Here is a 26,990-nt window from a genome sequence, read left to right as displayed (position 1 = left end):
AGAGTAACTAATGAAATCCAACTTTTAGTGGAAGAAGCTAAAGCTGAAGGATGGATTACTTCCAACGAAGCAGATTTTTTGATCACAAAACATCCTATTGTGCCGTATTTTTACACCTTGCCTAAAATTCACAAGGTACAAAGACCTCCACCAGGTCGCCCTATCAATCAGGAATAGGTTCCCTGCTGGAACCGTTGTATACCTTTGTGGATTTTTTCCTGAAACCCTTAGTGAAAAAAATGCCAACTTATCTACAGGACACTAAGGATGTTTTGAGACTGTTGACAGTCACGACATTTGATGTGGATCAAGATTTTCTTGTGTCTTTTGATATTGAATCATTGTACACAGCAATTCCACAACTGGAAACTCTGGATGTAATACGTGAACTATTGGAAATCACTCCTCAAAATTCAGAAACGATCACACCTATTCCGTTCATTATGGAATGTGCAAGATTGGCAATGACCGAAAACTTTTTCAGATTTGAAGAGAATTTGTACCTTCAAGTCTCAGGAACATCGATGGGGAGTATTTTTGCCCCTTCGTTAGCCAATCTGTATGTTCATGCCTTTGAACAGAACCATGTACTCAACGTGGACAATCCTTTCCGTGAGCAAATAAAGGTGTGGAAACGCTATATTGATGACATTCTTGTCATCTTTAGAGGCACCACCCAAGCTGTCGCTGAATTCCATGACTGGTTGAATAACCAAAATCCTTTTTTTAAGATTCACTATGGAATATAGCAAAGAGAAATTACCTTTTCTGGATATTTGTATATATCCTGTAGATGGGTATCTAGGCTGCGAACTATATAAAAAACCTATGGCCAGAAACTCTCTGCTTACTTTTCAAAGTTATCACCCCAGAGCATTACGAGAGAATTTGCCGGTGGGACAGTTCCTGCGGTTACGCAGAAATTGTTCAGACACTGACAATTTTCGCAAACATGCTCAGAATCTGTCTGTTCATTTACAAGAGCGCCAATATCCTTCACACTTAGTGAAAAAAGCTATGAAGAGAGCTCTGAATAACAATCGAGATGCCCTTCTTGAGTTACCAGTTACTACACCACCACTTTCAAGACTAACATTTGTACATACTTTTTGTACCCAAACAAATAAGGTTCAAAAAAGCATACGTAAACACTGGCAGATTTTAAATATTGGGCAAGACACTCTACCAAGACCTCTCTTTTCATATAAAAGAGGAACCAATCTGCGAGATACTCTCGTACATACTAGACCTAAGACCGTCTCATCTGCCAAAATCAATACACTGTGGGATTTACCGAGGGTACAAGGACATTTTCCCTGTGGCACTTGTACAGCATGTCCACAAACCAAACCTACCAAAGAGGTGGATATCGGTACACAGAAACCATGGGTAATCAAAAAACATACGAACTGCAATTCTGAAAGAGTCATATATCTTATTACTTGCCCGTGCTCATTGAGATACGTCGGCATGACGACACGCAAAGTGAAGTTGCGTATCAATGAACACAAGAGCACCATTCTGTGCAAGAAGCAGGCGACCAAATTGACACAGCACTTCCTTACATACCAACATAAAGCAGAGGAATTACAGTGGACGGTATTAGAACAACCGTTCATTCCAACACATGTTAGTGATATCACTCGTTTCTTGTTTAAAAAGGAACAAAAATGGATTTATCAACTCCGGAGTGATATACAAGGTTTGAATGATGATATACCTTGGACCAGCCTCTAAATTGGCTCTATCCTGTGGTGACATGATGATAACAATCTTCAAGTCTTTGTTTGAACTTTTACGTTCGCTCAGTTTGGCCCTAAACGATCGACACACTCAGCCTGTATGGCATCATGTGTTTTCATGGCGATTGGCTGTGCCAGTGTTCTGTAAGTTCATTAGATTGGATAGTTAAACCGTGCCTTGACGTTTTTGTAAAGGCAAGCCCTACACCGGTAAACCGTGCCTTGACGTTTTTTTAAAGGCAAGCCCTACATTTACGTGCAGATTCCTTATATAACGATTGATTTTGGTTTCTGCACGTCATCGCAATGTTTCTGTATTTCTATTTTTCTCTGAGTCACTCTAGATTTAATATGGAAATCATGTTACTGGTAAATACTAAACCAGACATCTAAATGCAAAACTTCGTGCATTATGATTGACTCTGGTTATTGTCCCACATTAAAACGTTCAAGTACAATTTGGGACTCGACAATACAAACATTTGTTGATTAATACTACAACTCCCATGAGTCTCCTTTCCCGTTGACGTCCTATTACGGTGATGCGTATACATTTAAACGCGTCATTTTCACGCGTCGGTACCTCCCCGTCCAGCTCTACACAGCCGGAGGTACCGACGGACAGGTAAGGGAGCCTTGACATCGCTCTGCTTACACATTTAGTCTGTATAGTGCGGCACCAGACCGTCGTAACATCGGTCCCTTGGGTTTCTTTAGTGTATAAAGAAATGATTCACGAACTTTATATCATGGGTTATCTTTGAGAAATTTGTTTGACGCACTATATGGGCATGTTCTTAGACTTATGTGGCAGAGTCATACGATTAATCGTCCACCATGCGAGACATATACACTTAGCATTGATGTGGCAAGATAATAAGAGTTGGTAGGAGTTTTTACCTCTCTTTTGACATGATTAATTTACTTTGATGTCAAATTAACCGAACACGACGATAAACTTTGCAGTAGGTTTCACTTGCCTTTTTCTGTTTCTCTAGACAACTTATCTCCATTACTGTTAATACAGCTATATATATGAGATAAAATTAGAGAATGCAGGCTTGAAACTGTCCTGTGGTGTGTTTACCACGATCCTGAGTAGAGGACAAGCGCTGTAGGAGAGTAGGGTCTGCTATCCTATGGTCACCCCAAATTTTTGCTTTTTGCTTCACTGGTTTTTGACATATTGAGGCTGTGGGCCTGCCAATCAGACCCCCAGCCTGCTGTTCTCTCTACTAAATTAAAACTATGCACCCTAGGTGCATAACCAATTGGAAGTTGATCACCCTGTCAGCCCCTGTACCAGTGTACACTAGGTACCCAGGGCATTGGTGTACCCAAGGCCTGCCAGGGGCTGAAGCATGTATTATGCCACCCCAGGCTTGGCCTAACAATTTGACACAACTGGCTGATCACTCAGCTGGGGTAAGTTGGTGTAATCACCTCTTACTTAGGTGTAGTATACCTATACCTAACCTTAAATGGGACACCTGGTAGCCTATAAGTCACTCCTATGGCAGGCCTTAACAATCCTGAAGGCAGAGTGCTTGGTTCCATGTGAGATGGTGCTCTGGCATGAGCTGAGCCTGTCTGCAGTGGTCGGAACAACTTCCTTCTACTGTTTCCAGATATCGTCATACCATATACTCTTAAGTGCATTATGAACCTCGCGGTTAAATGCTAACTTTGGTTTGGCTTTATCAAAACATGTCGAGTAAGGTGTCATACGAATTGGAATACTAACCCCTCGCCAATTCTGGCGACGGGGTTAGCATTCCACCCTTCTAGAGGGACACGACATGTACAGTACCTGAAACCCGGGTAAAATCAGACATAGCCTCAGCTCCACAAAATGGATGCTGCCACCACAGACACAAGTCTGCCCTCCTGCTGCTGGGAGTCCTTCCAGCTTGGGAGGTGTGGACAAAGGGTTTCCTGCCAGGGGAGGTGCGTGCACCACCCCAGACAGGATTTTGTGTATTGGTCAGGTAGGGCTTGAAAGAAACCAGACATGCCTGTGGCTCACAAGGAGCCTCGGTGCATATGCCAGTTCAAACCGGTCCTGGGGCACACCAGTCCCGGGCCTGGGGCGAGCTGGACAAAGGATTGGGGGTGTAACCACCCCCCTTCCTGGTCCCACCCATAGGGAGGGACCTAGCAGGTAGTCCGGCCCCTAGAATCCGCTTAAAGGTAGGAGCTGTGTCCTAAGACTTCAGACATCCTGGAATCAACTTAACACTAAGAAGAAGACGGGAACTTCGACGCTCTGCTGCACAGAGGACTGAAGCCAATCTCCCCTGTGGTCAGGGAGTGACCACCTTGCTAACGCAAGCACCATCCAGCGAATCAACGTCTGCTTTGCCGCCGCCTCCCGCCGGAGCCCGAGCCCGAGCCCAGAGACTGACAAGACCTGGACCTCCAGACCTCTCACCGCCCGATCCACAGTCCCTGAAAAGAGGAGACCCGTGGAGGCACCGAGACACGTGGAGCCAGCCATCTTGGAACGACCACGACAAGCTGACAAGTGCAACAACCGAGGCTCCCTCCAAGTTGTGCTTTGGGATCTGAGAAGCCCAACACTCGAGCAGCATCTGCACCAAAGGTGAGCCCTCCAGCATCTCCACGATCTGCGTGGGGCCCTTCTGCATTTTGCCACTCGACGCGCCTAACCGGTTGCTGGCCCGTTGGCTAGTAGCCATCTTGGCGACGAACTTCAAGAAATACACCGCTGGTCTGGTTGCTCCAGACTGGCCCTTGCTCCCCTCCAAAGGAGCAGTCCCTCTGACCTTGCTGGTCAGAACCATCAGCTTATTTCATCTCCTACAACAATTGCTTTTGCCAAGGCTTGTTTGCTTCGATCAAGTCGCCGACACCGCCGACAGCGAGAGCCTGCGTGGGACAGCTCGTGAACCGACTCCTGGACGTCGTCGACCTCCAGGGACCACGTGGCTGCGGAGACAAGCTACACCTTTCTTCCTGTTTGCACCCGACACTGCCTGGTACCCACCTGGTGCCACGCCGGTCACTGGCTAGTGACTGTGAACACTGTCCCCTCTGCTTACAGGTCTTCAACATCTCCGATCCACTCGTGGATCCACTGCATCTCTCCCGGACCGACCGCCTGCAGCATCTTTGTCTTCAAGCTCCCCGGAACAGATAGAAGGAACCCGACGCACTTCGAGGCCTATGCACCCGCTTCCTGTGGGTGAGGTAAAGCTGGCACACCTGTGCCCAAGTGTAGTATTACATCTCTAGTGCCTGTGTTCCAAATCTTGAGTTCCTAGTCCATCCGGAAGATCCTCTTTGCAGTAACTTTGTACTTTTTACGCACCCATTGAAACCTATGGGAGCACGCGTGTGACTATTTGCTCTGCACACGCCACCCGTGGACCTCCTGGTCACTAACTGAAGTTAGCTCCTTGTAGGCCCAGCGATTCTAGAGGCCCTAGGCCTTTTCCCTTTTCTGTTCGTAGTACTTATACCACTATTTTAGTATATGGTTTGAGTGGCCACCAGGGCCTATCCATATAAAGTGCAACTTCTGTGTATTCTACTGTAATCTTGTTTGACGATTTGTGCTCCTGTGCTCATAAAGAGACTAGGGGTTACTTTGAGAAATAAATACATATATATTTTGAATATATATCTGTGTGGTGTCCTTTCATTGGTATAAAAGGGGGTTGCATTTGGTAAAACAGCTGGCTTAACACGCTTCACGAGTTTAGCCTCAAAGACTGCTTAGCCTACGCTACCACTAGGGCAGCTAGTCCGAAAAGGTTGACTTACAACCACACCATAAGGGTTGCTTGGCATGGTACAAGGTGATCACTTTAAATAGTGAGCATCATATACCAGGCCAACTTCTCACATTGGTGAGCAGCGGTTGGATTTGAGCTTGCTGTGTTTTACCATTGTAATCTCTTGGTTACCAATTGAAAGATCACATAGGTACCTGTAGGTACATATAAAACAAGATTAGATATACATAAGTTCTACTGAACTTAGTTGTTGTAGAGCAAAGGGAGTAGCACACCCTGACTACAACTACTAGATAGGTTTAGTAGGTAAACCCAAGTGTAGGTAGATTGCAACACATCCACCCACACTTAAGAGCAATGGCCGGGGCAGAGGGGTCCACTGTACCCATCTCTGTTGAGAGTGACCCCCAGAGGGCACCATCCAGCTTTGCTACCCTTAACCAGAATGAGCTCAGGCATTTGGCAACTCTTAGAGGCCTTAAACAGCCCAAGAACCCTACCTCTGCTGAGCTCAGAGAACTCTTGCAAAATGATGAGAATCAGAGAGAACTCAGGAAAGCTTCCCAGTTAGCCCCCTTAGGGTCAGGAACAGGAGGCCCCCCTTCTGAAGATGCTACAGAGGTACCCAGTTCCAATAGCCATCCCTTAGATGAGAATCATACTACAGGGGAGGAAAGTGGTGAGGATACAGAAAGTAGTGATGATGAAGGGAGAACTAGCCCAGTGCCAAGTGTTATACTTGGCCCAGCTAAACTAAGGCTATTGGGGATTGACAGTGGGTTCACCCCATTGGATCTCCCCAGTGGACTTAACACAGGGCTTGGGAGGCAAAGGAATCGCTCAGGTGACTCCAATGCTTCCCATGGCTCTAGAGGCTCTCAAGGTCACTCCAGGAGAAGGATGACCACCCCTCAGAGGAGGGAACATGAGGCCAGAATGCAGGAAGCCCAGCTGAGGATCAGGAAGCAGGAGCTAGAGGTAGCCCTGATGGAAGAAAAACTGAACAAGGCTAGGCAACCTAGAGAGAGTGGGTCTATACCCACTGGTGGCAGCATTGTCCCTAAGGACAAAGATAGGGTCTTTGATAATAGGAACCTGTCTAAGGTTGTGCCCCCCTACAAAAGTGGGGATGACATCCACAAATGGAAAACTGCTCTTGAGAGAGCCTGCAAAGTACAGCAGGTTCCTGAAGACCAGTGGGCAGCAATCCTCTGGCTCTCCTTTGAAGGAAGAGGCAGAGACAGACTCCTCACTGTTAGAGAAGAGGATGTCAGAAATTACAGAGTCCTGAAGAGTGTTCTGGTAGATGGGTTAGGCTTAACCACTGAACAGTACAGGTTAATGTTCAGAGACACCCAAAAGACACAGACTCAGGACTGGTCTGAATATGTTGAATGTGCCACTAAGGCTTTGGAGGGTTGGTTGCTGGGAAGTAAGGTATCTGATTTTACAGGATTGTATAATTTGATGATGAGAGAACAGATTTTAAATAACTGTCAAAACCAGCAACTGCATCAACACTTGGTTGACTCTGATCTGACCTCTCCCCAAGAATTGGGAAAGAAGGCAGACAAATGGGTCAGAACCAGGGTTAAGCAAAAGAACCAGAACCAGGGCCAAGGGGGTGATCAGAAGAAAACAGACCAAAAGGGTGGAGATCAGAAACCCAAAGACCAGAAGTCTTCAACAGGGCCCCAAACTACTGCTAAGGAGGGTGGGTCCCAACAACAGTCCAAAAAGAAGAAAGAAGGTCAAAAGAAACCCTGGTGCAATCATTGCAAAAATACAACTCACTGGACTAGTGATTGCAAAAAGGGTGGAGCCCCCAACACTGTTGCCCCTAAGGCACCTGCTCCCAGTACTACTGTTAGCAGTGTTGGTCCCCAGACAAAGGGTGTAGTGGGAATCACTATGGGAACTGAAGGAGATTCTGACTTAGACAGAACCCTGACACAGGCAGTCTTGATCTGTGATGGGGACATTGATTTGTCCCCGACTGTGAGCCCCAGTAACCTGGGCAAGTACAGACAGACTCCTTTAATTAATGAAAAAGTGGCTCAAGCCTACAGGGACACATGTGCCAGTGTCACTATGGTGACACCAGGCTTTGTGGACCCTGGACAGTACATACCAGGTGAGAATTACCTGGTGACCAATGCCAGCAATGCCACTACTTCACATAGTGTGGCAGTTGTTAACTTCTCATGGGGAGGGGTAACTGGCCTCAAAAGGGTTGTGGTTAGTGCGGACCTCCCAGTAGAATGTTTGTTGGGCAATGACCTAGAGAGTTCTCTATGGTCAGAAGTGGAGTACAGGACTCATGCAGAGATGTTAGGTATATCATCACATGTCCTTGCTGTGACCAGGTCACAGGCCAAAAAGTGCCTCACTGAACCTCAGGTCTTGGATCCTGGAACAATGGACCAAGCACCTACCAAGAAGAAGAACAGGAGGGTCAAGGCTGTGCCTTCCCCCCTGCCTCAGAGTGATGACCAGCCTTCCCAGGAAGCTGATCTAGAGGACCCTGAAGGAACTGTCCCTGAAGAGCTTGAACCTGATCAGGTTGAGTTTCTGGGGACAGGGGGACCTTCAAGGGCTGACTTGAGGCAGGCTCAGTTATCCTGTCCCTCTCTTGAACCCCTCAGACAGCTGGCTGCTGCTGAGGCTGCTGGGAATGCTCAAGGTACCCATAAAGTGTATTGGGATGAAGGGCTCCTTTATTCAGAGGCTAGAGACCCCAAACCTGGTGCTACCAGGAGGTTGGTTATACCTCTGCAATTTAGGGACTTCCTTCTTACCTTGGCCCATGATATTCCTTTAGCAGGACACTTAGGCCAGAATAAGACCTGGGACAGGCTTGTCCCTCACTTTCACTGGCCTCATATGAATGAAGATACAAAGGAGTTTTGTCGCTCCTGTGTGACCTGCCAAGCCAGTGGCAAATCAGGTGGCACAACAAAGGCCCCCCTAATACCACTACCTGTGGTGGGGGTCCCCTTTGAAAGAGTGGGAATAGACATAGTGGGTCCCATGGATCCTCCCACTGCATCTGGGCACAGATTTATACTGGTGGTAGTGGATCATGCCACCAGGTATCCAGAGGCAATTCCCCTTAGGACCACTACAGCTCCTGTTGTGGCCAGGGCCCTGCTGGGAGTATTCTCCAGAGTGGGGTTTCCTAAGGAGGTAGTATCTGACAGAGGTACCAACTTTATGTCAGGATACTTGACAGCTATGTGGAAGGAATGTGGTGTCAACTACAAGTTCACCACCCCTTATCACCCACAATGCAATGGGCTTGTTGAGAGATTCAACAAGACCCTAAAGGGTATGATCAAAGGATTACCTGAAAAGCTCAGGCGAAGATGGGACATCCTTCTACCCTGCCTTCTGTTTGCTTACAGAGAGGTCCCACAAAAAGGAGTTGGCTACAGCCCCTTTGAATTGTTGTTTGGGCACCCTGTAAGAGGCCCACTGTGTTTGGTGAAGGAAGGATGGGAGTTACCTCTCAAAAAGCCTAAGCTAGACATAGTGGACTATGTACTTGGTCTCCGCTCCAGGATGGCTGAGTATATGGAGAAGGCATCCAAAAACCTTGAGGCAAGCCAGGCCTTACAGAAAGCTTGGCATGACCAAAAGGCTGTCTTGGTTGAGTTTCAGCCAGGACAGAAGGTATGGGTGTTGGAGCCAGTGGCCCCAGCAGCACTCCAAGACAAATGGTCTGGACCCCATACAATCCTGGAAAAGAAGGGAGAGGTCACCTACTTGGTCGACCTAGGAACTCCCAGGAGTCCCCACAGGGTACTCCATGTTAACAGGCTTAAAGCATATGTTGACAGGGCAGACATGGGCTTGCTCATGGCTACAGATGAGGGACAGGAGGAAGAGAGTGACCCTCTCCCAGACCGGTTGTCTCAGAACCCTGAAGATGGCTCAGTTGAAGGAGTGACCCTTGGAGGCAACCTCACTGCCCATCAGCAGACTGAATGTACACAGGTTCTACACTCATTTTCACATATGTTTTCCTTGATACCTAGTCAAACTGACTGGTGTACCCATGTGGTGGACACTGGTGACAGTCTGCCTGTAAAGAACAAGCTTTACAGACAACCTGACCACGTCAGGGACTGTATAAAGGCTGAGGTACATAACATGCTGGAATTAGGTGTCATTGAACCCTCAGAGAGCCCCTGGGCTAGCCCAGTGGTTCTAGTCCCCAAACCTCACACCAAAGATGGCAAGAGAGAGATGAGGTTCTGTGTGGATTACAGAGGACTCAATGCTGTCACCAGGACAGATGCACACCCTATTCCAAGGGCAGATGAGCTCATAGACAAACTAGCTTCTGCAAAGTTTTTGAGCACATTTGACTTGACAGCTGGCTATTGGCAAATCAGATTAGCTGAGGAGTCTAAGGCCAAAACAGCGTTCTCAGCCCCAGGTGGGCACTACCAGTTTGTGGTGATGCCCTTTGGTCTGAAGAATGCACCTGCCACCTTCCAAAGGCTGGTGAACCAAGTCCTTACTGGGTTGGATGACTTTTGCGCAGCATATCTGGATGACATTGCTGTCTTTAGCTCCACCTGGGAGGATCACCTGATCCACCTGAAGAAGGCTCTTGAGGCTCTGCAAAGGGCAGGCCTCACTATCAAGGCTACTAAGTGCCAGATAGGGCAGAGTAAGGTTGTATATTTGGGCCACCTTGTAGGTGGAGGCCAAGTTCAACCACTGGAGAGTAAGATACAATACATCAAGGACTGGTCCCCTCCAACCACCCAGACTCAAGTTCGAGCTTTCTTGGGCTTGACTGGGTACTACAGGAAGTTTGTTAAGAACTATGGGTCCATTGTGACTCCTCTTAATGATCTGACATCCAAGAAGATGCCCAAAAAGGTTCAGTGGACAGTAAGCTGTCAAAAGGCATTTGATGACCTGAAGGAGGCCATGTGCTCTGCACCTATCCTGAAAAGTCCTGACTACTCCAAAGAGTTTATTGTCCAAACAGATGCTTCTGAGTTGGGTGTGGGAGCTGTGCTGTCACAACTTAATGTAGACGGTCAAGACCAACCCATTGCTTTTATTAGCAGAAGGTTGACCCCAGAGAGAAGAATTGGTCAGCTATTGAGAGGGAGGCCTTTGCTGTGGTGTGGGCCCTGAAGAAGCTGAGGCCATACTTGTTTGGCACTCACTTCAAGATTCAGACCGACCATAAGCCCCTCTTGTGGCTAAATCAGATGAAGGGTGAAAACCCCAAACTGCTTAGGTGGTCCATTTCCCTACAGGGGATGGACTTTACAGTGGAGCACCGGCCAGGTACTGACCATGGGAATGCAGATGGTCTCTCCAGGTACTTCCACTTAGGACATGAAGACGAGACTGGTCAAGGCTAGTTTAATGTCCCAGCGTTTGGGGGGGGTTGTGTAGGAGAGTAGGGTCTGCTATCCTATGGTCACCCCAAATTTTTGCTTTTTGCTTCACTGGTTTTTGACATATTGAGGCTGTGGGCCTGCCAATCAGACCCCCAGCCTGCTGTTCTCTCTACTAAATTAAAACTATGCACCCTAGGTGCATAACCAATTGGAAGTGGATCACCCTGTCAGCCCCTGTACCAGTGTACACTAGGTACCCAGGGCATTGGTGTACCCAAGGCCTGCCAGGGGCTGAAGCATGTATTATGCCACCCCAGGCTTGGCCTAACAATTTGACACAACTGGCTGATCACTCAGCTGGGGTAAGTTGGTGTAATCACCTCTTACTTAGGTGTAGTATACCTAAACCTAACCTTAAATGGGACACCTGGTAGCCTATAAGTCACTCCTATGGCAGGCCTTAACAATCCTGAAGGCAGAGTGCTTGGTTCCATGTGAGATGGTGCTCTGGCATGAGCTGAGCCTGTCTGCAGTGGTCGGAACAACTTCCTTCTACTGTTTCCAGATATCGTCATACCATATACTCTTAAGTGCATTATGAACCTCGCGGTTAAATGCTAACTTTGGTTTGGCTTTATCAAAACATGTCGAGTAAGGTGTCATACGAATTGGAATACTAACCCCTCGCCAATTCTGGCGACGGGGTTAGCATTCCACCCTTCTAGAGGGACACGACATGTACAGTACCTGAAACCCGGGTAAAATCAGACATAGCCTCAGCTCCACAAAATGGATGCTGCCACCACAGACACAAGTCTGCCCTCCTGCTGCTGGGAGTCCTTCCAGCTTGGGAGGTGTGGACAAAGGGTTTCCTGGCAGGGGAGGTGCGTGCACCACCCCAGACAGGATTTTGTGTATTGGTCAGGTAGGGCTTGAAAGAAACCAGACATGCCTGTGGCTCACAAGGAGCCTCGGTGCATATGCCAGTTCAAACCGGTCCTGGGGCACACCAGTCCCGGGCCTGGGGCGAGCTGGACAAAGGATTGGGGGTGTAACCACCCCCCTTCCTGGTCCCACCCATAGGGAGGGACCTAGCAGGTAGTCCGGCCCCTAGAATCCGCTTAAAGGTAGGAGCTGTGTCCTAAGACTTCAGACATCCTGGAATCAACTTAACACTAAGAAGAAGACGGGAACTTCGACGCTCTGCTGCACAGAGGACTGAAGCCAATCTCCCCTGTGGTCAGGGAGTGACCACCTTGCTAACGCAAGCACCATCCAGCGAATCAACGTCTGCTTTGCCGCCGCCTCCCGCCGGAGCCCGAGCCCAGAGACTGACAAGACCTGGACCTCCAGACCTCTCACCGCCCGATCCACAGTCCCTGAAAAGAGGAGACCCATGGAGGCACCGAGACACGTGGAGCCAGCCATCTTGGAACGACCACGACAAGCTGACAAGTGCAACAACCGAGGCTCCCTCCAAGTTGTGCTTTGGGATCTGAGAAGCCCAACACCCGAGCAGCATCTGCACCAAAGGTGAGCCCTCCAGCATCTCCACGATCTGCGTGGGGCCCTTCTGCATTTTGCCACTCGACGCGCCTAACCGGTTGCTGGCCCGTTGGCTAGTAGCCATCTTGGCGACGAACTTCAAGAAATACACCGCTGGTCTGGTTGCTCCAGACTGGCCCTTGCTCCCCTCCAAAGGAGCAGTCCCTCTGACCTTGCTGGTCAGAACCATCAGCTTATTTCATCTCCTACAACAATTGCTTTTGCCAAGGCTTGTTTGCTTCGATCAAGTCGCCGACACCGCCGACAGCGAGAGCCTGCGTGGGACAGCTCGTGAACCGACTCCTGGACGTCGTCGACCTCCAGGGACCACGTGGCTGCGGAGACAAGCTACACCTTTCTTCCTGTTTGCACCCGACACTGCCTGGTACCCACCTGGTGCCACGCCGGTCACTGGCTAGTGACTGTGAACACTGTCCCCTCTGCTTACAGGTCTTCAACATCTCCGATCCACTCGTGGATCCACTGCATCTCTCCCGGACCGACCGCCTGCAGCATCTTTGTCTTCAAGCTCCCCGGAACAGATAGAAGGAACCCGACGCACTTCGAGGCCTATGCACCCGCTTCCTGTGGGTGAGGTAAAGCTGGCACACCTGTGCCCAAGTGTAGTATTACATCTCTAGTGCCTGTGTTCCAAATCTTGAGTTCCTAGTCCATCCGGAAGATCTTCTTTGCAGTAACTTTGTACTTTTTACGCACCCATTGAAACCTATGGGAGCACGCGTGTGACTTTTTGCTCTGCACACGCCACCCGTGGACCTCCTGGTCACTAACTGAAGTTAGCTCCTTGTAGGCCCAGCGATTCTAGAGGCCCTAGGCCTTTTCCCTTTTCTGTTCGTGGTACTTATACCACTATTTTAGTATATGGTTTGAGTGGCCACCAGGGCCTATCCATATAAAGTGCAACTTCTGTGTATTCTACTGTAATCTTGTTTGACGATTTGTGCTCCTGTGCTCATAAAGAGACTAGGGGTTACTTTGAGAAATAAATACATATATATTTTGAATATATATCGGTGTGGTGTCCTTTCATTGGTATAAAAGGGGGTTGCATTTGGTAAAACAGCTGGCTTAACACGCTTCACGAGTTTAGCCTCAAAGACTGCTTAGCCTACGCTACCACTAGGGCAGCTAGTCCGAAAAGGTTGACTTACAACCACACCATAAGGGTTGCTTGGCATGGTACAAGGTGATCACTTTAAATAGTGAGCATCATATACCAGGCCAACTTCTCACAAGCGCGTAGTGATTTTTAGCATTTAAAGCAGACAATGTTTTGCAAACAATATGTTATACCCGTTTGTTTCGATACAGAGCGGGGCCTCATTTATCTAAGCGGATGCCAGGTGGGGTGAGGAGAGACCCCTTACGCTGAGGGGTAAGCGTCCTTTGAAAATTTCTTGAACACATTTTTTGGAATTTAGCGCATCTCGCTACAGATTGGTCTATTATGGCTAAATGAATGATAATAATGTTGATTCAATGGACTCTTGTAAGCATCTATTTTTAAGATATTGTTGTGGAAAATGCTTGTGAACACTATTGTTATTTCTATTATAATTCTCATTATTATTGTTTTCAGGAATTGAGAATTACTCCACGTATATTTGGGAGTGTTTCAGAACCTGCATTCAAGTAGGTTTTGTATATTTTCATTTCAAATTTTGGGATTACACACAATACAGCAGTAGCATGGTTATTCTGGCCCTGACGAAAGCCTGATTGTCTTTCAATCATAAGGCTGAAACATGTAGACCGCATCTAGGACACTGGCAGTTAATTTTTCAAACTGCTCTTGCATTGTTTTTTAGTCTCATCACTTGATCAGTTATTAATAAAATGTTTGTTCTGACCCTGTAGATGTTTTTAATATTTGCACTCACTGATTTTGATTTCTGCACTGCTTAACACCATCGACCCTACTTAAACGTGTGTTAACGACATCATGAAAGACCTGAAGATTAGAATTTAATTCTTCTTCTTTGTTCATACATTACACAACCCCCTTGAACTGGAGGGGAATGTATGGTTGAATCCTAAATGATGATGTACGCTACTTTTAGTGGCTGATGGGATTCATTACTAACGATATTGTTCACTTTTTGGTTTTTTTCCTGATTTCTTAAGATGCTTATGTATAAGGTCTAGGCTCCTCTATGTTGACCCTGGTTTTTGTTTGTTGTTATTGCATATAAGGTAAAGGGATTTGAAACCAGAGGGTCGGTAAATAATTTTTCCCTTGGACCCCCCCTTAAAAATGTGTTGTTTATATGAATATGCAAGGTCTCCTATCCAATGGCATATAAAACCACAATTCCAAGTCCAATTCTGAACGGAAAGGAATTTTTTTTTCTTCTCATTAACCCAAATAAGAAGAGGGCATGGCTTAAAGGTCACTACTGGTGGGTAGTAAAATCGATCAGTAGGTAAGTCCGGCCATCTGCACACACCATGCCAAAGGATGTAGGAGGAGGGAGCATGCAGGAACAACAGATTCCATAATTATTTCAGACAGGTCTATTGGAGGAAAAAAGACCAGCATGCATTACCTTTAGTTTTTCTTTCAATCGCACAGCTGTCTGTAGCTCATTCTGCAGCTTTTCCAGCTCTGCTATCCGGCTGTTGGCTAACTCCTGGTTTTCCTCTAGCTCTGTGTTCAACATCTCAAACTGTGGCAAAAGTTAAAAATGAAATTATGTGAGGGATACGAAGAGTGTACATCAAACAGGTAGCATATAGAGCCCCATTTCCCCCTGTACGTGCCAAGAGTGAACCCATTAGGAGAGACCTCCACTTGCTCTGCCCACCCCTAACTCTACCCAAGAACAACACAAGGTTTCCCTGTGCCTTAAGCTTATCTTAGCCTTTTTTTTAACAGAGATACACATATCTAAGTACCTGGGCTCCCCTTGTCTCAACAGAACCGAGATACATCTATTCTCTTTCTCTTCCTGAGAGAACCAACATACACCTAAAAAGTCAGCTTCTCCAATCCCCTGCCAGAAGACCAACATAAAAAGCAATGTTTTTTTTCTTACTCACAGACATTTGACTCCCCACCAAAAGACCTTATCCGGGACTTCAAGAAATGGCAAAACTTAAAACGGTTCAAATAACGAGGCCATGACTTGCACAAGAATTCAGACAGGAAAAGTTGTATTCTTGCGCCACTAGAGTGATGTCCTTGGTGGTGTTCTCAGACTGTCCCTGCATACTGATGTCATCTTGTAGCTAGTTTTGGTACAGATTTTACCAGCAAAATAGATCAAAGCAATTTCACTCAACCGCAAACCACACTTGGCAAAGTCAATGACTTGTACACAAACTTTTGCAGAGAAAACTTAGATAAGTGTCAATGTGGTCGTTACAGAACTGGCACCGAGAGTTCCTGATGCGCCCCATTGAGGCAGCGGAGGTCCGCCTCGCTCTACGTTCCATGCGAGAGGGCAGCACTCCTGGCATGGACGGGCTCACTGTCACATTCTTTAAGAGCTTCAGTGATCTCCTTGTTCCGCATTTAATCACTCTATTTCATTAGATTGCGGCTGAGGGCTTGATGCCCCCTACCATGCGTGAGGCATTGATCATCACGCTATTGAAACCCAACAAAGATCCGCGTAAATGTTCATCCTATCGGCCGCTCTCACTCCTCAATGTCGACACTAAGCTATATGCCAAAATTCTGGCAAACCATCTGTCGCCTCTGCTCTCGCAGTTGATTGGTCCTGAACAAGCGGGGTTCATCCCAGGCCGCACACTGTCTTACAACCTCCGTACAGTTTTCGGTGCCCTACAACACGTGCGCCCGAGGTCAAAGCTGCAGCGGTCTTTCTCGAAGCAGAAAAGGCCTTCGATTCGATCAAATGGAAATTCATGAAGGCTGTGCTCACTCGGATGGGGGTTGGTGAAATCTATTTACAATTGCTTTCGGTGCTGTATAATGCACCTATGGCCCGGGTGCGGACGGGCGATGCGATCTCTGACCCGTTTTCCATTACGCGGGGCACTCGTCCGGGGTGCCCGTTGTTCCCATTGCTTTATGCGGTGGCCGCAGAGCCCCTGCTGCGAGCTTTGTGCAAATATCACGCCCACAGAGGGCTTCGCTTTCCTAAGTATAACCTCATCACCTCCGCTTATGCTGACGACACTCTCCTTTATGTCCGAGATCCAGAGGTTCATCTTGCTCCGGTGATCCGTGAGGTCCTCCGTTTTGGCGACCTCTCGGGTTTAAGGATCAATTGGGACAAATCTCTCATCTTCCCTCTTACGCCCTCGACTAAGCGGTTCCAGCCTGACTTTCCCCTGCAGTAGACTACTGACCCCGTGCGATATCTGGGCATTCATGTCCACTCTGATACGGACATTGTGATACGGGCCAACTATGGTACGGCCATTGACAAGCTCACTGACGACACTGACCGTTGGATACGTCTCCCCCTCTCTTTGACTGGCCGAGTTGCCCTGATGAAGATGTTGGTCCTCCCTCGCCTGCTCTTTCTCTTTGTCAATATCCCTATAGTTCTCCCACAATCTCTGTTCCGCGAACTTCTTGCGCTGATGACTAAACTGGCGTGGGCTGGTAAGACTCCCAGAGTGGCATTGGACACGCTCATGCTTCCATATGCTGATGGGGGGCTGAACGCCCCAAACCTCGAACTCTACTATGGAGCCACGCAGGCCACCCATGCATATGGTTGGGTTCATGGGCGCCCGAGCTGCCACATCTTCAAATAGAGAGCGTTGCTTCTTCCCCACGTCCCTTGCCCTGCTTTATCACACAGCCTCCCTCGCGGCGCTGCGGCATACTGGATTCGATCAACTCGGTGGTGCACGCATGGCATGTGCTCCTCAGACTACATGTTGGTGCGCAGTTATATTCTCCTCGCTTACGTGTAGAATGGTGTTCTTGGTTTGCGCTGAGCACAGACAAAGGGACTCGTTTCATTGTGCCGTCTGCATATTCACACCATGGGCGACCTTTTCCGCAATGGCCGAGTACTTCTTGGGAGGAGGTGACTGCGGAGGGTGAAGAACAGTCTGTGCTGACAAAATTTCATTTTTTCAGAACTCGCCACGCTTTGCGAACAATTTTAGGCGATGAGCTCCAGGAGCCCCTAGCCATCCCCCTTCTGACATCTCTTTTATCCGCGCAAGCCCCGAGCAAACTGATCTCACGGTTATATAATTCCGCTCTGGCCACTAAAACTCTCCCGCACAATAAGGTTAGGCAAGCATGGCAGCTGAACATTGGGACTCCGATCACAGATGAGATTTGGCTTTACTGCTGTACTGCTACCCGTCAGATCTCAATCAATGGGCAGCATAGGCTCTCACATTTTAAATTCCTGAACAGAGTATATCATTCTCCCCTACGCCTTTTCAGGCTTGGCCTGCGCGACTGATGAATGTGAACAGTGTCACGCGGCTCAAGCTGACTTTTTCCATTTAGTATGGGGGTGTCCTCCGGTGGAGCGCTATTGGGTTGCAGTTTTCTGTAAGCTGAGTGACATTCTGGGCAGTGTCCTTGCCCCTGATCCCCTATTAGCATTATTGGGCTATACTAAACCGCTACGGAAACCCATACGTAAATTAGCGGCTTTCGGCCTTCTGATAACCAAACGTAGATTGGCGATGCGCTGGATGAGGGGGCCGTTGCCCACTGTCACGGAATGGGAACGGGATATGGTCTACTGTAACACCCAGTCCGATGTTTATAATGAGATGCTTCCTCCCTGCAATCGCCCGAAAAGTTTCTGGGGCCTCTTTGCTTAGTATCAAGCAGCTGAGCTGGCTAAAGAACCAACTCCCGATAACTCCCCTGGGACGCTGATAAGCACGCAATCATGAACACGCTGGCCCTGCCTGCTTCTTCCCCTCCTCTCCTTCGCACCTGCTTCTGCCTGTGGTGGTGCGTATTACGTAGTGTATATACCCCCTCCTCATTTTGCTGTACACGCCCCCAGTCTTCCCTGTGCTGTCCCTCTTATGTCCAATCTCCTCATCTCCCTCCCAGGATTATTATGGTAATTTGTGTTGTTATATCCTCTATTATTTGCTCCTGATTTTAGCGATCCACTTTTTATGTTAATTTTTGTATGATAATTTTTTGATGCTTGATTTTCACTTAGGTTGGTTTCCTTCCTTTTTCATTTGTATTGTTTATGAAAATGAAATAAAATACAACACAAAAAGTGTCAATGTGGTCGGTTAGCAGGTCTTGGGGCGACTACTCCGGCAGGAAGCTAGTCAGGAGGACCAGCAAGGTTCTCAAGAACAGCTGCCTCTACAGAAGGAGCTGTCCTCCAGCAGGTCGAGGCACTTTATCAGTGTTACAGTGGATTCCTATGGGATGGTCCTGATGAACGGGATAAAAAATAATGAAAATGCTCCATGGATGCTGTAAATGTGAAGCATTTGACGGGCGTCTTCCTACAGAGATTCCACGGTCCACAAAGACGGTGAGGGGGCCTGGTTGCAGGGTAGACGTCCCACAAAATCCTCTCGAGTCTGGCCGAAGTATAGTTGCCACTGGACTACCAGTCTCCTGTTGTTCTGGTCACAGGCCAATCCTTCCTGGGTCTATAACTTACCTTTTGAGGGTCCCAGCAACTCTCCGACAGCATTCCCGGGCTAGGCAAACTTGGGTGCAACTTTGTGCTTCGGGTCTTGGTCCTGCAGGCTTCTATAGCAGTTGTGTCCCTGTGCTGCAAACAGGAGGCCAGTCAGCCGGCCCTTGGAGTTCTCCTGGCTTGACTGGGCTCTGGAGACAGCTTCTCCTTCAGCAGGACAAGGCAGGCATAGTCCCTCTCTTTGTTGGTCCCTCAGTGCAGAAGGGCAGTCCTTCTTCGGTACTCCTTCCAAACCGAGATCTTAGGTCTGGGTGCCAGGGGTGCCCTCTTTGTCTTTGGAAAGTGCCCTCAAGGAAAGATACGGTTGGTAGCCAATAAACTACCAGGTTCCCTCCCGCCTGGTGACCATTTCCTGTGGAGTGTGGTATCTGGCTATCCCAGATTGCATAATTTGGCCCACTCCCAAGATGGCAAGACCCCATCTCTCTGTGTTCAGACCTCCCTACTTACACCGAGATGTGACAACCTCAGGGCCACACGCCCCTGGGGAAACCAGTTGGCAACTGGTTTTCCCTCTCTGCTTCCCGTGCCAGCCTAGCTACCTCAACAATGGAACAGCCCTCCCTCCTAGTGTTGCACATCTGCCCGTCAAAGGCAGCTTCCCCTTTGAAGCCTACCTTTAGGGGCTAACACCCAAGTGGGTTCCTGCAGGAGGGAGGTGACACCACCATGGCTTGAAATTCCTAGTTGTTCTCCTTCCTGAGAGTCGTTAGCATGTCTCTTCATGAGGGCAGAAGGCTCTCATGGAGCAGGCTCCATGTGTCCAAGAAAGGCACAGGAGTTTCAAAAGCAACAAAGTGGCAGCTTTGCTAAAGCTGCCCACTTCAACAAGTTACATTAATTTCAACTTGAGATACAAGTCAGGCCTAATGTCACAGATTGTTTGATACCTTGGAGTGCCCATTTCGGTCGCACCATTCAGGAGTTAGCACAGGCTGAGGGATCAGCATGTAACCCTGTACTTGCCAACTGCGTGACCAAATCTTTCCATAGTCAAAACAGGAGTTTTGCAGGCTTCACTGTAAGGACATGTCCTGCCTGTGACATACGTCACACCCTGCCTTTAGGACTCGGTGGGCGTGCCAGAGAGGTGAGTTACTCTCATGGAGAGGGTAAGTAGTGGCTTGGCCATTGCTTTTAACTGCAAAGTCGGGCTAGCAGTGCGTGACTGCTCTGCCAGTCTGCAGAGGCGGACTCGTTTTACTTGGGGGACCTCCAGGGTGGCACAACCAGTGCTACAAGCCCTGGGGTACCCCTCTAACTTACATTCCCTGGGCACCAGGGTACCATTTACTAGGGACTTATAGGTAAGGTAGCCATTTCCAATTTGGAACAGCCTATTCAACGTACACTTTAGGATCAAGGCACTGGCACTTAGGTCTGGTTAGCAAGCCTCAGTGCACTCAGAGTAAAAGAAAACAGCAGCATCAATGGAAAAACTCGGGGCTAACCATCCAAAAAGAGGCATATCCTTACACTTGAATTCCTTACACTTTATAGCCAAACCCACAACACTGCTGACCTTGATGCCTCTTAACTATGTCCATTGTCTTTTTGATTTTCTATACACTTAAATAAGGAACAATACATTACCATCAAATGGCTTATTGAGCAGATCAGCTTGCAAATCCAGGCTGTCAAAAGCATACTCATTTTAGTCACAAGCTTCTGCATTATTACACAAGTTACCATGTGAATGGTTGCAATCGTCTTCCTGCATTACCTATGTATGTTTCATGCATTATCTCTTCAAGGAGTATTTCAAACATAGTACCCAGAACCCTTGGTGATGTGAACATTTCCTCCCACTTTCCATACTACTTCTGGCATTAACAACACAATGATGTATACTTGAAGTTCAAACGGTCTCTTCCCAGCTGTCCAACTTAATTGCAGGCTCTAATGGAACTGATGCAACAAAGGTCAGATTTAGAAATTTCCAGATTTCCTTAATACAGATAAAATATCCGACTGAGGGTCCCTGAACATTGACCTGCCAATGAAAGCATATCTACATTTCCAATGCAAAGCAACTGCTTAAATTTTCCCCAGAATGAAATAAATGTATTGTGCAAGTTGCAACTTTCCAACAAAGAAATACCCGACAGTGAATAAGACTGGGTTTCAAAAAATCCAGGAAGAAACCCAATAGTGGACCTTCCTTTATTTTAACAAAAAGCTAAATTTTACAACAGTTCTGGGTACCAAGCTTGTAAAAGCAATCAAGGAACCTTGTAAATGCAGGGCTCGACAAATCCACTCGACCGCTCGCATTTGCGAGGTAAACTTTGAGGTCGAGCTATTTTTAGGTCCTAGAAAACATACTAACTTTTGTCCTCCGTCTTTGAAAACGGAGCAAATGTGACAAGATAACAAGATTTAAAGGCCTTTTTATTGCTCACAAAGCAAATGAGCAATAAAAATGCCTTTAAATCTTGTTATCTTGTCACTTTTGCTCCGCTTTCAGAGACGGAGGTCAAGTAGGTCACTGTTAGGGCGAGGAGATTTTTCAAGGTACTAGTCCTGCAGGACTAGTACCATTTTTCAGATTTTTCGAGCCCTGAAATGCAACAACAGTTTTGAGTAGCAAGCCTGAAGAAAACTATGAACCTGTCTGGTGGGTTCCATGGCAACTCGGTGTCCCAAGTATGCAAAGGAAATCAAACGGTCTGGTGAATTCCAAAGCAACTTTCTTTACTACGCATGCAAAATAATAAAGCCACTCTGAGAAGGCTTTAAAAGGTTGAATTCCACAGCAGTTGTTTTATATTCTACAAAATTGTATTGTCTTTTCAAGTTACAGACAATTTAAGCTTATGTTTCCTTTATGATAGAACAAAAGGATTGTGTTACTTACCCTGTAAGCACTGTTCAAGGCATGTAGTGCTGTAGATTCACATGCTCTGCATACTCCTGCCATCTAGTGTTGGGTTAGGAGTTGTGCAACTTGTTTTTCTTCTAAGAAATCTTTTGAGTCACGTGGTAGAGTGACTCCTCTTGGTGATATTGTGCGTGGGCATCGACTCCTTTGTTAAGATTGCTTTCCCGCTAGCAGATGAGAGAGGAGTGTAACGAAAGTGTCAGAATGAAGATGACCACGCTAAGAGAAGTGTGTAAAACATAACTGCAGTGGCCACAAGCGTCAGGGAAGGATGCACGTAAATCTACAATACTACATGCCACAAACAGATGCTTACAGGGTAAGTAACAATCTGTTTGAGGGCCACTGGGGCTGTAGATACACATGCTCTGCATAGACTGTGAAGCACTACCTCCTTAGAAACGGTAGCTAGCGTCTGGAAGCTGCAGTAGTTTGAAACGGTTGCTTAGCATTGCCTGACCTAAATTGGCTTACTAACACATCTACACAGTTGTGTTTAGTAAATGTATGTGGGGTAGACCATGTAGCTGCTCTACAAATTTCAGCTATGGGGATATTTCCTAAATAAGCCACAGTTGCTCTCTTTTAACAAGTAGAGTGCGCTCTGGGAGTTACAGGTAGAGGTTTTTTGGCTTTAAAATAGCAATTTGAATGAATTTTACTATCCATCTGGCTATGCTTGACTTAGATATAGGGTTAACTTTATGCGGTGGAGAAAAGGCTACAAAGAGTTGCTTTGTTTTTTGAATATTTTAGTTTTATCTATGCAGAACACGAGTGCTCTTTTTACGTCTAAGGAATGAAGAGCTCTTTCTGTCACAGAATCAGGGGGTGGTGGGCGGGGGGGGTACAGATACCTCAATGGATTGATTGAGATGAAACTGAGAAACTACCTTGGTAGAAATTTAGGATTAGTCCAAAGTACCAATTTGTCTTTATATATCTGAAAGAATGGTTCTTCTAAGGTTAATGCCTGAAGCTCATTAAAAAGCCTGATTGATGTAATGGGAACCAAAAATATCACTTTCCGTGATAGAAATTGAAGTGGGCACGAGTGCAAAGTCTCAAAAGGTGGACCCATGAGCCCAGTAAGCACAACGTTTAGGTTCCAAGGGCGTGCTGTAGGTACACGAGGTGGAATGACTAGTTTGAGTCCTTCTATGAATGCTTTAATAACTGGGATTTTGAAGAGTGATGGATGCTGTCTATTTTGGGAATAGGCAGCTATTGCTGCAAGATGTAATCGAACACAAGGGTATCGACATGCCACCAATTTATAAGAAAAGACTGTATTTTGTATGTATTTTTCGACATCACTACAAAAAAGATCCACCAGAGGGTTCCGGAGATATAGAATTTACAAGGCATGGTAGATCAAAGCATTTCACTCAACCGTGAAAAAGCATTGGGAAATTCAACTAATTTGACACTTAGAAACTTTTTGAGCAGAAAGTTGGAAAAGTTATAATGCAGTCAGTTAGAGTTACTCGGGGCGACCAGCTCCGACAGGGAGCCAGTCAGGGGGGATCATTAAGGCCATCAGAAACAGTTACCTCGACAGAAGAAGCAGTTTTTCAACAGTTCCAGTCATTTTATCCTCGTCCAATGGATTCTTATGGAAGTGATCCTTATGCTGAGGATACAGGATGCGTGAAGAAGCTCAATGACACAGGTGTCGCGCCACTGGATTTCCAGTCATCCAGTGTCTGGGTCAGAGCCAAATCCTTCTACTGGCTGTAGCTTGACTTCTGGGACACCAAGCTACACTCGGATGACATACCCAGGTCCAGCAGAATCAGATGCAACTTCTGAGCTTTGGGCCCTGGTGCTGCACAACAGCGGAAAGCAGCGATCCGGTGTAAGTGCCCTTTTTTTGCATGGTTGCCCCCACGTTTTGCTGAACTGTTGATGTGGGCTATGACTGAGTGTGCCCTGGGTTCCTGCCAAACAGGTACCCTGGGCAAATGTTCTTTCCCTAAACTGCATTAAAAAACAAAACCCAATTGGCACTCTTTGGCCACAGTTCAGTCCCTTGTAAATAGTACCACAGGCACTGTCAAGGAAGGCCTTTAGGGGCTGCAGCCCTTGTTGTGCCACCCCTAGAGGCCATGTGTACGTACGTACACACACACGTACCTACACACACACACACGTACCTACACACACACACACACACACACACACGTACCTACACACACACACACGTACCTACACACACACACACACACACACACACGTACCTACACACACACACACACACACACACACACACACACACACACACACACAAACTTCTCAGCACATTAAACCCACACTGATGCCACAGTGGGATTTAATGAAAAATGCGCACAGAGGGCATCTTAGAGATGCCCCCTGAAAAACGACCCAACACTAGTGTCCAGGCTGAGTGGCTGCTCATCAGCTGCCACCGCCAGATATATTTCTGGACCCCTGGGTCGAGAGCCTGCAGCTCTCGGGGCTCTGAAACAATGCACATCCTGGGACGAGGTGCCAAGCCTCATCCCCCAGGATGGAGAGGGGCCACAAAGTGGAAGCTTTAAAGGCTTGTCGCCTTTGTAAGCTTCCCTAGGCCCTTTGCTGCTTCCAGCAACTTGCCCCCACCGGTTCTGACCCCCACTTTGGGTGGGAGAATCGGCGGGAAAACCAAGCGAGGAAGGGAGGTGTGCCCACCTTTGCCAACCCCACCCGTCAGGTGGGGGAGGCCAGGTGAAGCACAACTCTCAGTCCCCGCCGTCTTGAAGATGAGGGACCCAACCAAAGTGAGGCATATGTCCCGTCCCACTGCAGCGTGGCATAATAGGGGGTGTACCCACCCCAAGGAAGGGACCCATTGGTCCCAACCTTTACCAACCTGTAACACCCCTAAATCTAGTATTTAGGGGCACCCCTCAACCATGCCTCCTCAGACAAGAACTGACCAAGAAGAAAAGAAGAAGGACCGAAGAGCCGTGCCGAAGCTAAGGAGAGGGGGATGCGCACTCACTTGGCCCCAGCCCTACCGGCCTGTCCCCACCTCAAACGTGGAGATGTGAAATCCCGGTGTGTCCTCCAGGCAGCAACCTCAAAACCCTGAGGACCTGCCCTGCCTTCCACAGAAAAGACTGTCTCCCGTGAGCACCGGATTTGCTCACCCACAGACTTTGGCTCCGGCCAAATCAGCGAGTCTGCACCACTCTGCACCTGACGCCCATGGCCCGAGTTTGAGTGGCCCAATGCCACAAGGAGGTCTCCCCGGTGATCCTGACCTGAGATCTGGTGATCTCTGACCTGCCTCGAATCTCCCAGTGAAGTCTGCAGCCTCTTTCTGGAGGATCCCCCCCGACCGCGACTGGAGCTGGTAAGAAAAACCCGACACCTAAAGACACCCCTGCACGGCCTTGGGTGGCCCAACCGACGGTGTCCCAACATCCCCAGGCATCCCAACTTACCTCTCCAACCAGTGATCACCTACAGAAGATCTTCGTGGCCGAACCTGCAGTCTTTGTTGAAACCGGAGAATCTTAATTGAAATCAACAGGGCACCTGACGCCAAAACAGCACCCTGCACCCAGCCGCCCCTGTGCTGCTGCGGGTGTACTTTGGGTGCTAACTCGGATCCCCCTTTGCCCTGAGCCTAACATCAGGAGCTTTGGCCCACAACCCTATGGCCTGCCCGTGGGCAGCTGTGAGAAAGTGGCTCTGTATATACTGTTCCCAAATAGGTACAGGGTGTACAGAGTCCACAGTCCCCAGAGGTTTGGCAGAGGCTAAAGTTAGATATAACCATACTCTCTAAAGTGGTAGCTTGGTCGAGCAGTAAGGCAGTATCAGAGGACAGTGTAAAGCATTTGTTGCACACACTCAGCCTGCAAATGGTCTCACACACTCAATAACTGAACTCTAGGCCAATGGTTTATATATAAAAAAAAGATATGATTGTTTTATTTTAGAACCAACAATAGGTATTAAAATATACTTTCTCAGAATGAGATGCTTTATATAAATACTTTTGCAATATGCAATTGACTTTTGTAGAAAGTTACAAGTGGTTGCAATAGGCAACACAATTCTAAACATAATAATGCAAAGTTATTTGCCACAGATTACTTTTAGGATTACTTTTGGAATTCCAGGACTGGATCCTAGATTCAGTCCTGGGTCAGTACTTGGAATCAAGTGATAAAAGTCGACTTAATTACTGTGATGATTTTTAGACAATATTTTGCTATTTTAAAAGTTGACACTAATAAAATAGTTCATAGAAAACAGTCAATGATTCCCTATGGCAGAAAATTCAAGTTGCAGGTATAGTATGTTCTCGTTACTTTTGTAATCCAGTACTGGGTGCCTAGATTCAGTACTGGGACCTTTATCCAAAATAGGTAAGTAATTACGTTTTCAGATATTATACGATTTTTAAAGAATATTTAAAGTTTGCAGAAATTGACACTTAAAAGAAATTTCACAGAAAAACAGTCAATGATTTCCTATGGGAGAATATTGGGTTACTGGTGAGTACAGTTGTAAGTATTTTTCAGAGTCAGTGCTGGGCACCAAGATCCAGCACTGGGAGCTCACCTAAGAGCAGGTGAGTATTTTCGTTTTCGTTACTCGGCTGATTTTTGGTGAATATTTTAAGTTTTGAAAAGTCCACACTTCGAAGAAATTTCAGGAAAAACCAGTTAATGTTAGCCTATGGAGAAAAATGGAGTTATCGGTTTAAAGGTAAGTACTTGACTGGCAGAGTTAAGGTTCTGGGCATAGACTCAGGGGTCTCCCAGGGTCAGGTAGATAAAGTTGGTTCACCCTCAGGAGCACAAGGGCGGCCGGGTGCAGAGAGAGTTAGGCCCAATGTTATCCTATGAGAGGTAGGGGGGCCTTGGTTGGTGGCTGCTGACTAGCAGGCCATGCGGCTGTGGGAGCTGGGCTCCTGGTCACTTACTCAGGGCAAGTGGGGAAGTAGATAGGTGTAGAGGTTGCACTGCCAGGGCCACTCGGGCGGCTGGGTGCAGGGTGCTTTTGAGCTTTCGGGCGCTCAATTGATTTCA

The 26,990-nt window shown here is 47.4% G+C and overlaps 2 protein-coding genes across 4 annotated transcripts in view; one reads left to right on the top strand and one right to left on the bottom strand.

The window, feature by feature from the left end:
* RNF40 (ring finger protein 40) overlaps positions 1 to 26,990 on the bottom strand; it is a 160,538-nt gene that overhangs the window by 93,183 nt on the left and 40,365 nt on the right. For all 3 annotated transcript variants that reach the window (XM_085618455.1, XM_085618457.1, XM_085618456.1), the window contains exon 9: positions 14,982 to 15,101. In XM_085618455.1, the coding sequence (XP_085474581.1) occupies positions 14,982 to 15,101 (120 nt within the window). The remainder of the gene's footprint in view (positions 1 to 14,981; positions 15,102 to 26,990) is intronic.
* Positions 22,221 to 26,990, top strand: part of CFAP119 (cilia and flagella associated protein 119) — a 123,225-nt gene continuing 118,455 nt past the window's right edge. The window contains exon 1 of the mRNA XM_085618459.1: positions 22,221 to 22,261. Within this exon, the coding sequence (XP_085474585.1) occupies positions 22,238 to 22,261 (24 nt within the window). The 5' untranslated portion in view covers positions 22,221 to 22,237. The remainder of the gene's footprint in view (positions 22,262 to 26,990) is intronic.

This window comes from Triturus cristatus, chromosome 7, assembly GCF_964204655.1.
Source record: "Triturus cristatus chromosome 7, aTriCri1.1, whole genome shotgun sequence".
In the NCBI taxonomy this organism is placed as follows: domain Eukaryota; kingdom Metazoa; phylum Chordata; class Amphibia; order Caudata; family Salamandridae; genus Triturus; species Triturus cristatus.
The sequence above is the reverse complement of the archived record's forward strand: the minus strand, read 5'-3'. Positions and strand labels throughout refer to the sequence as shown.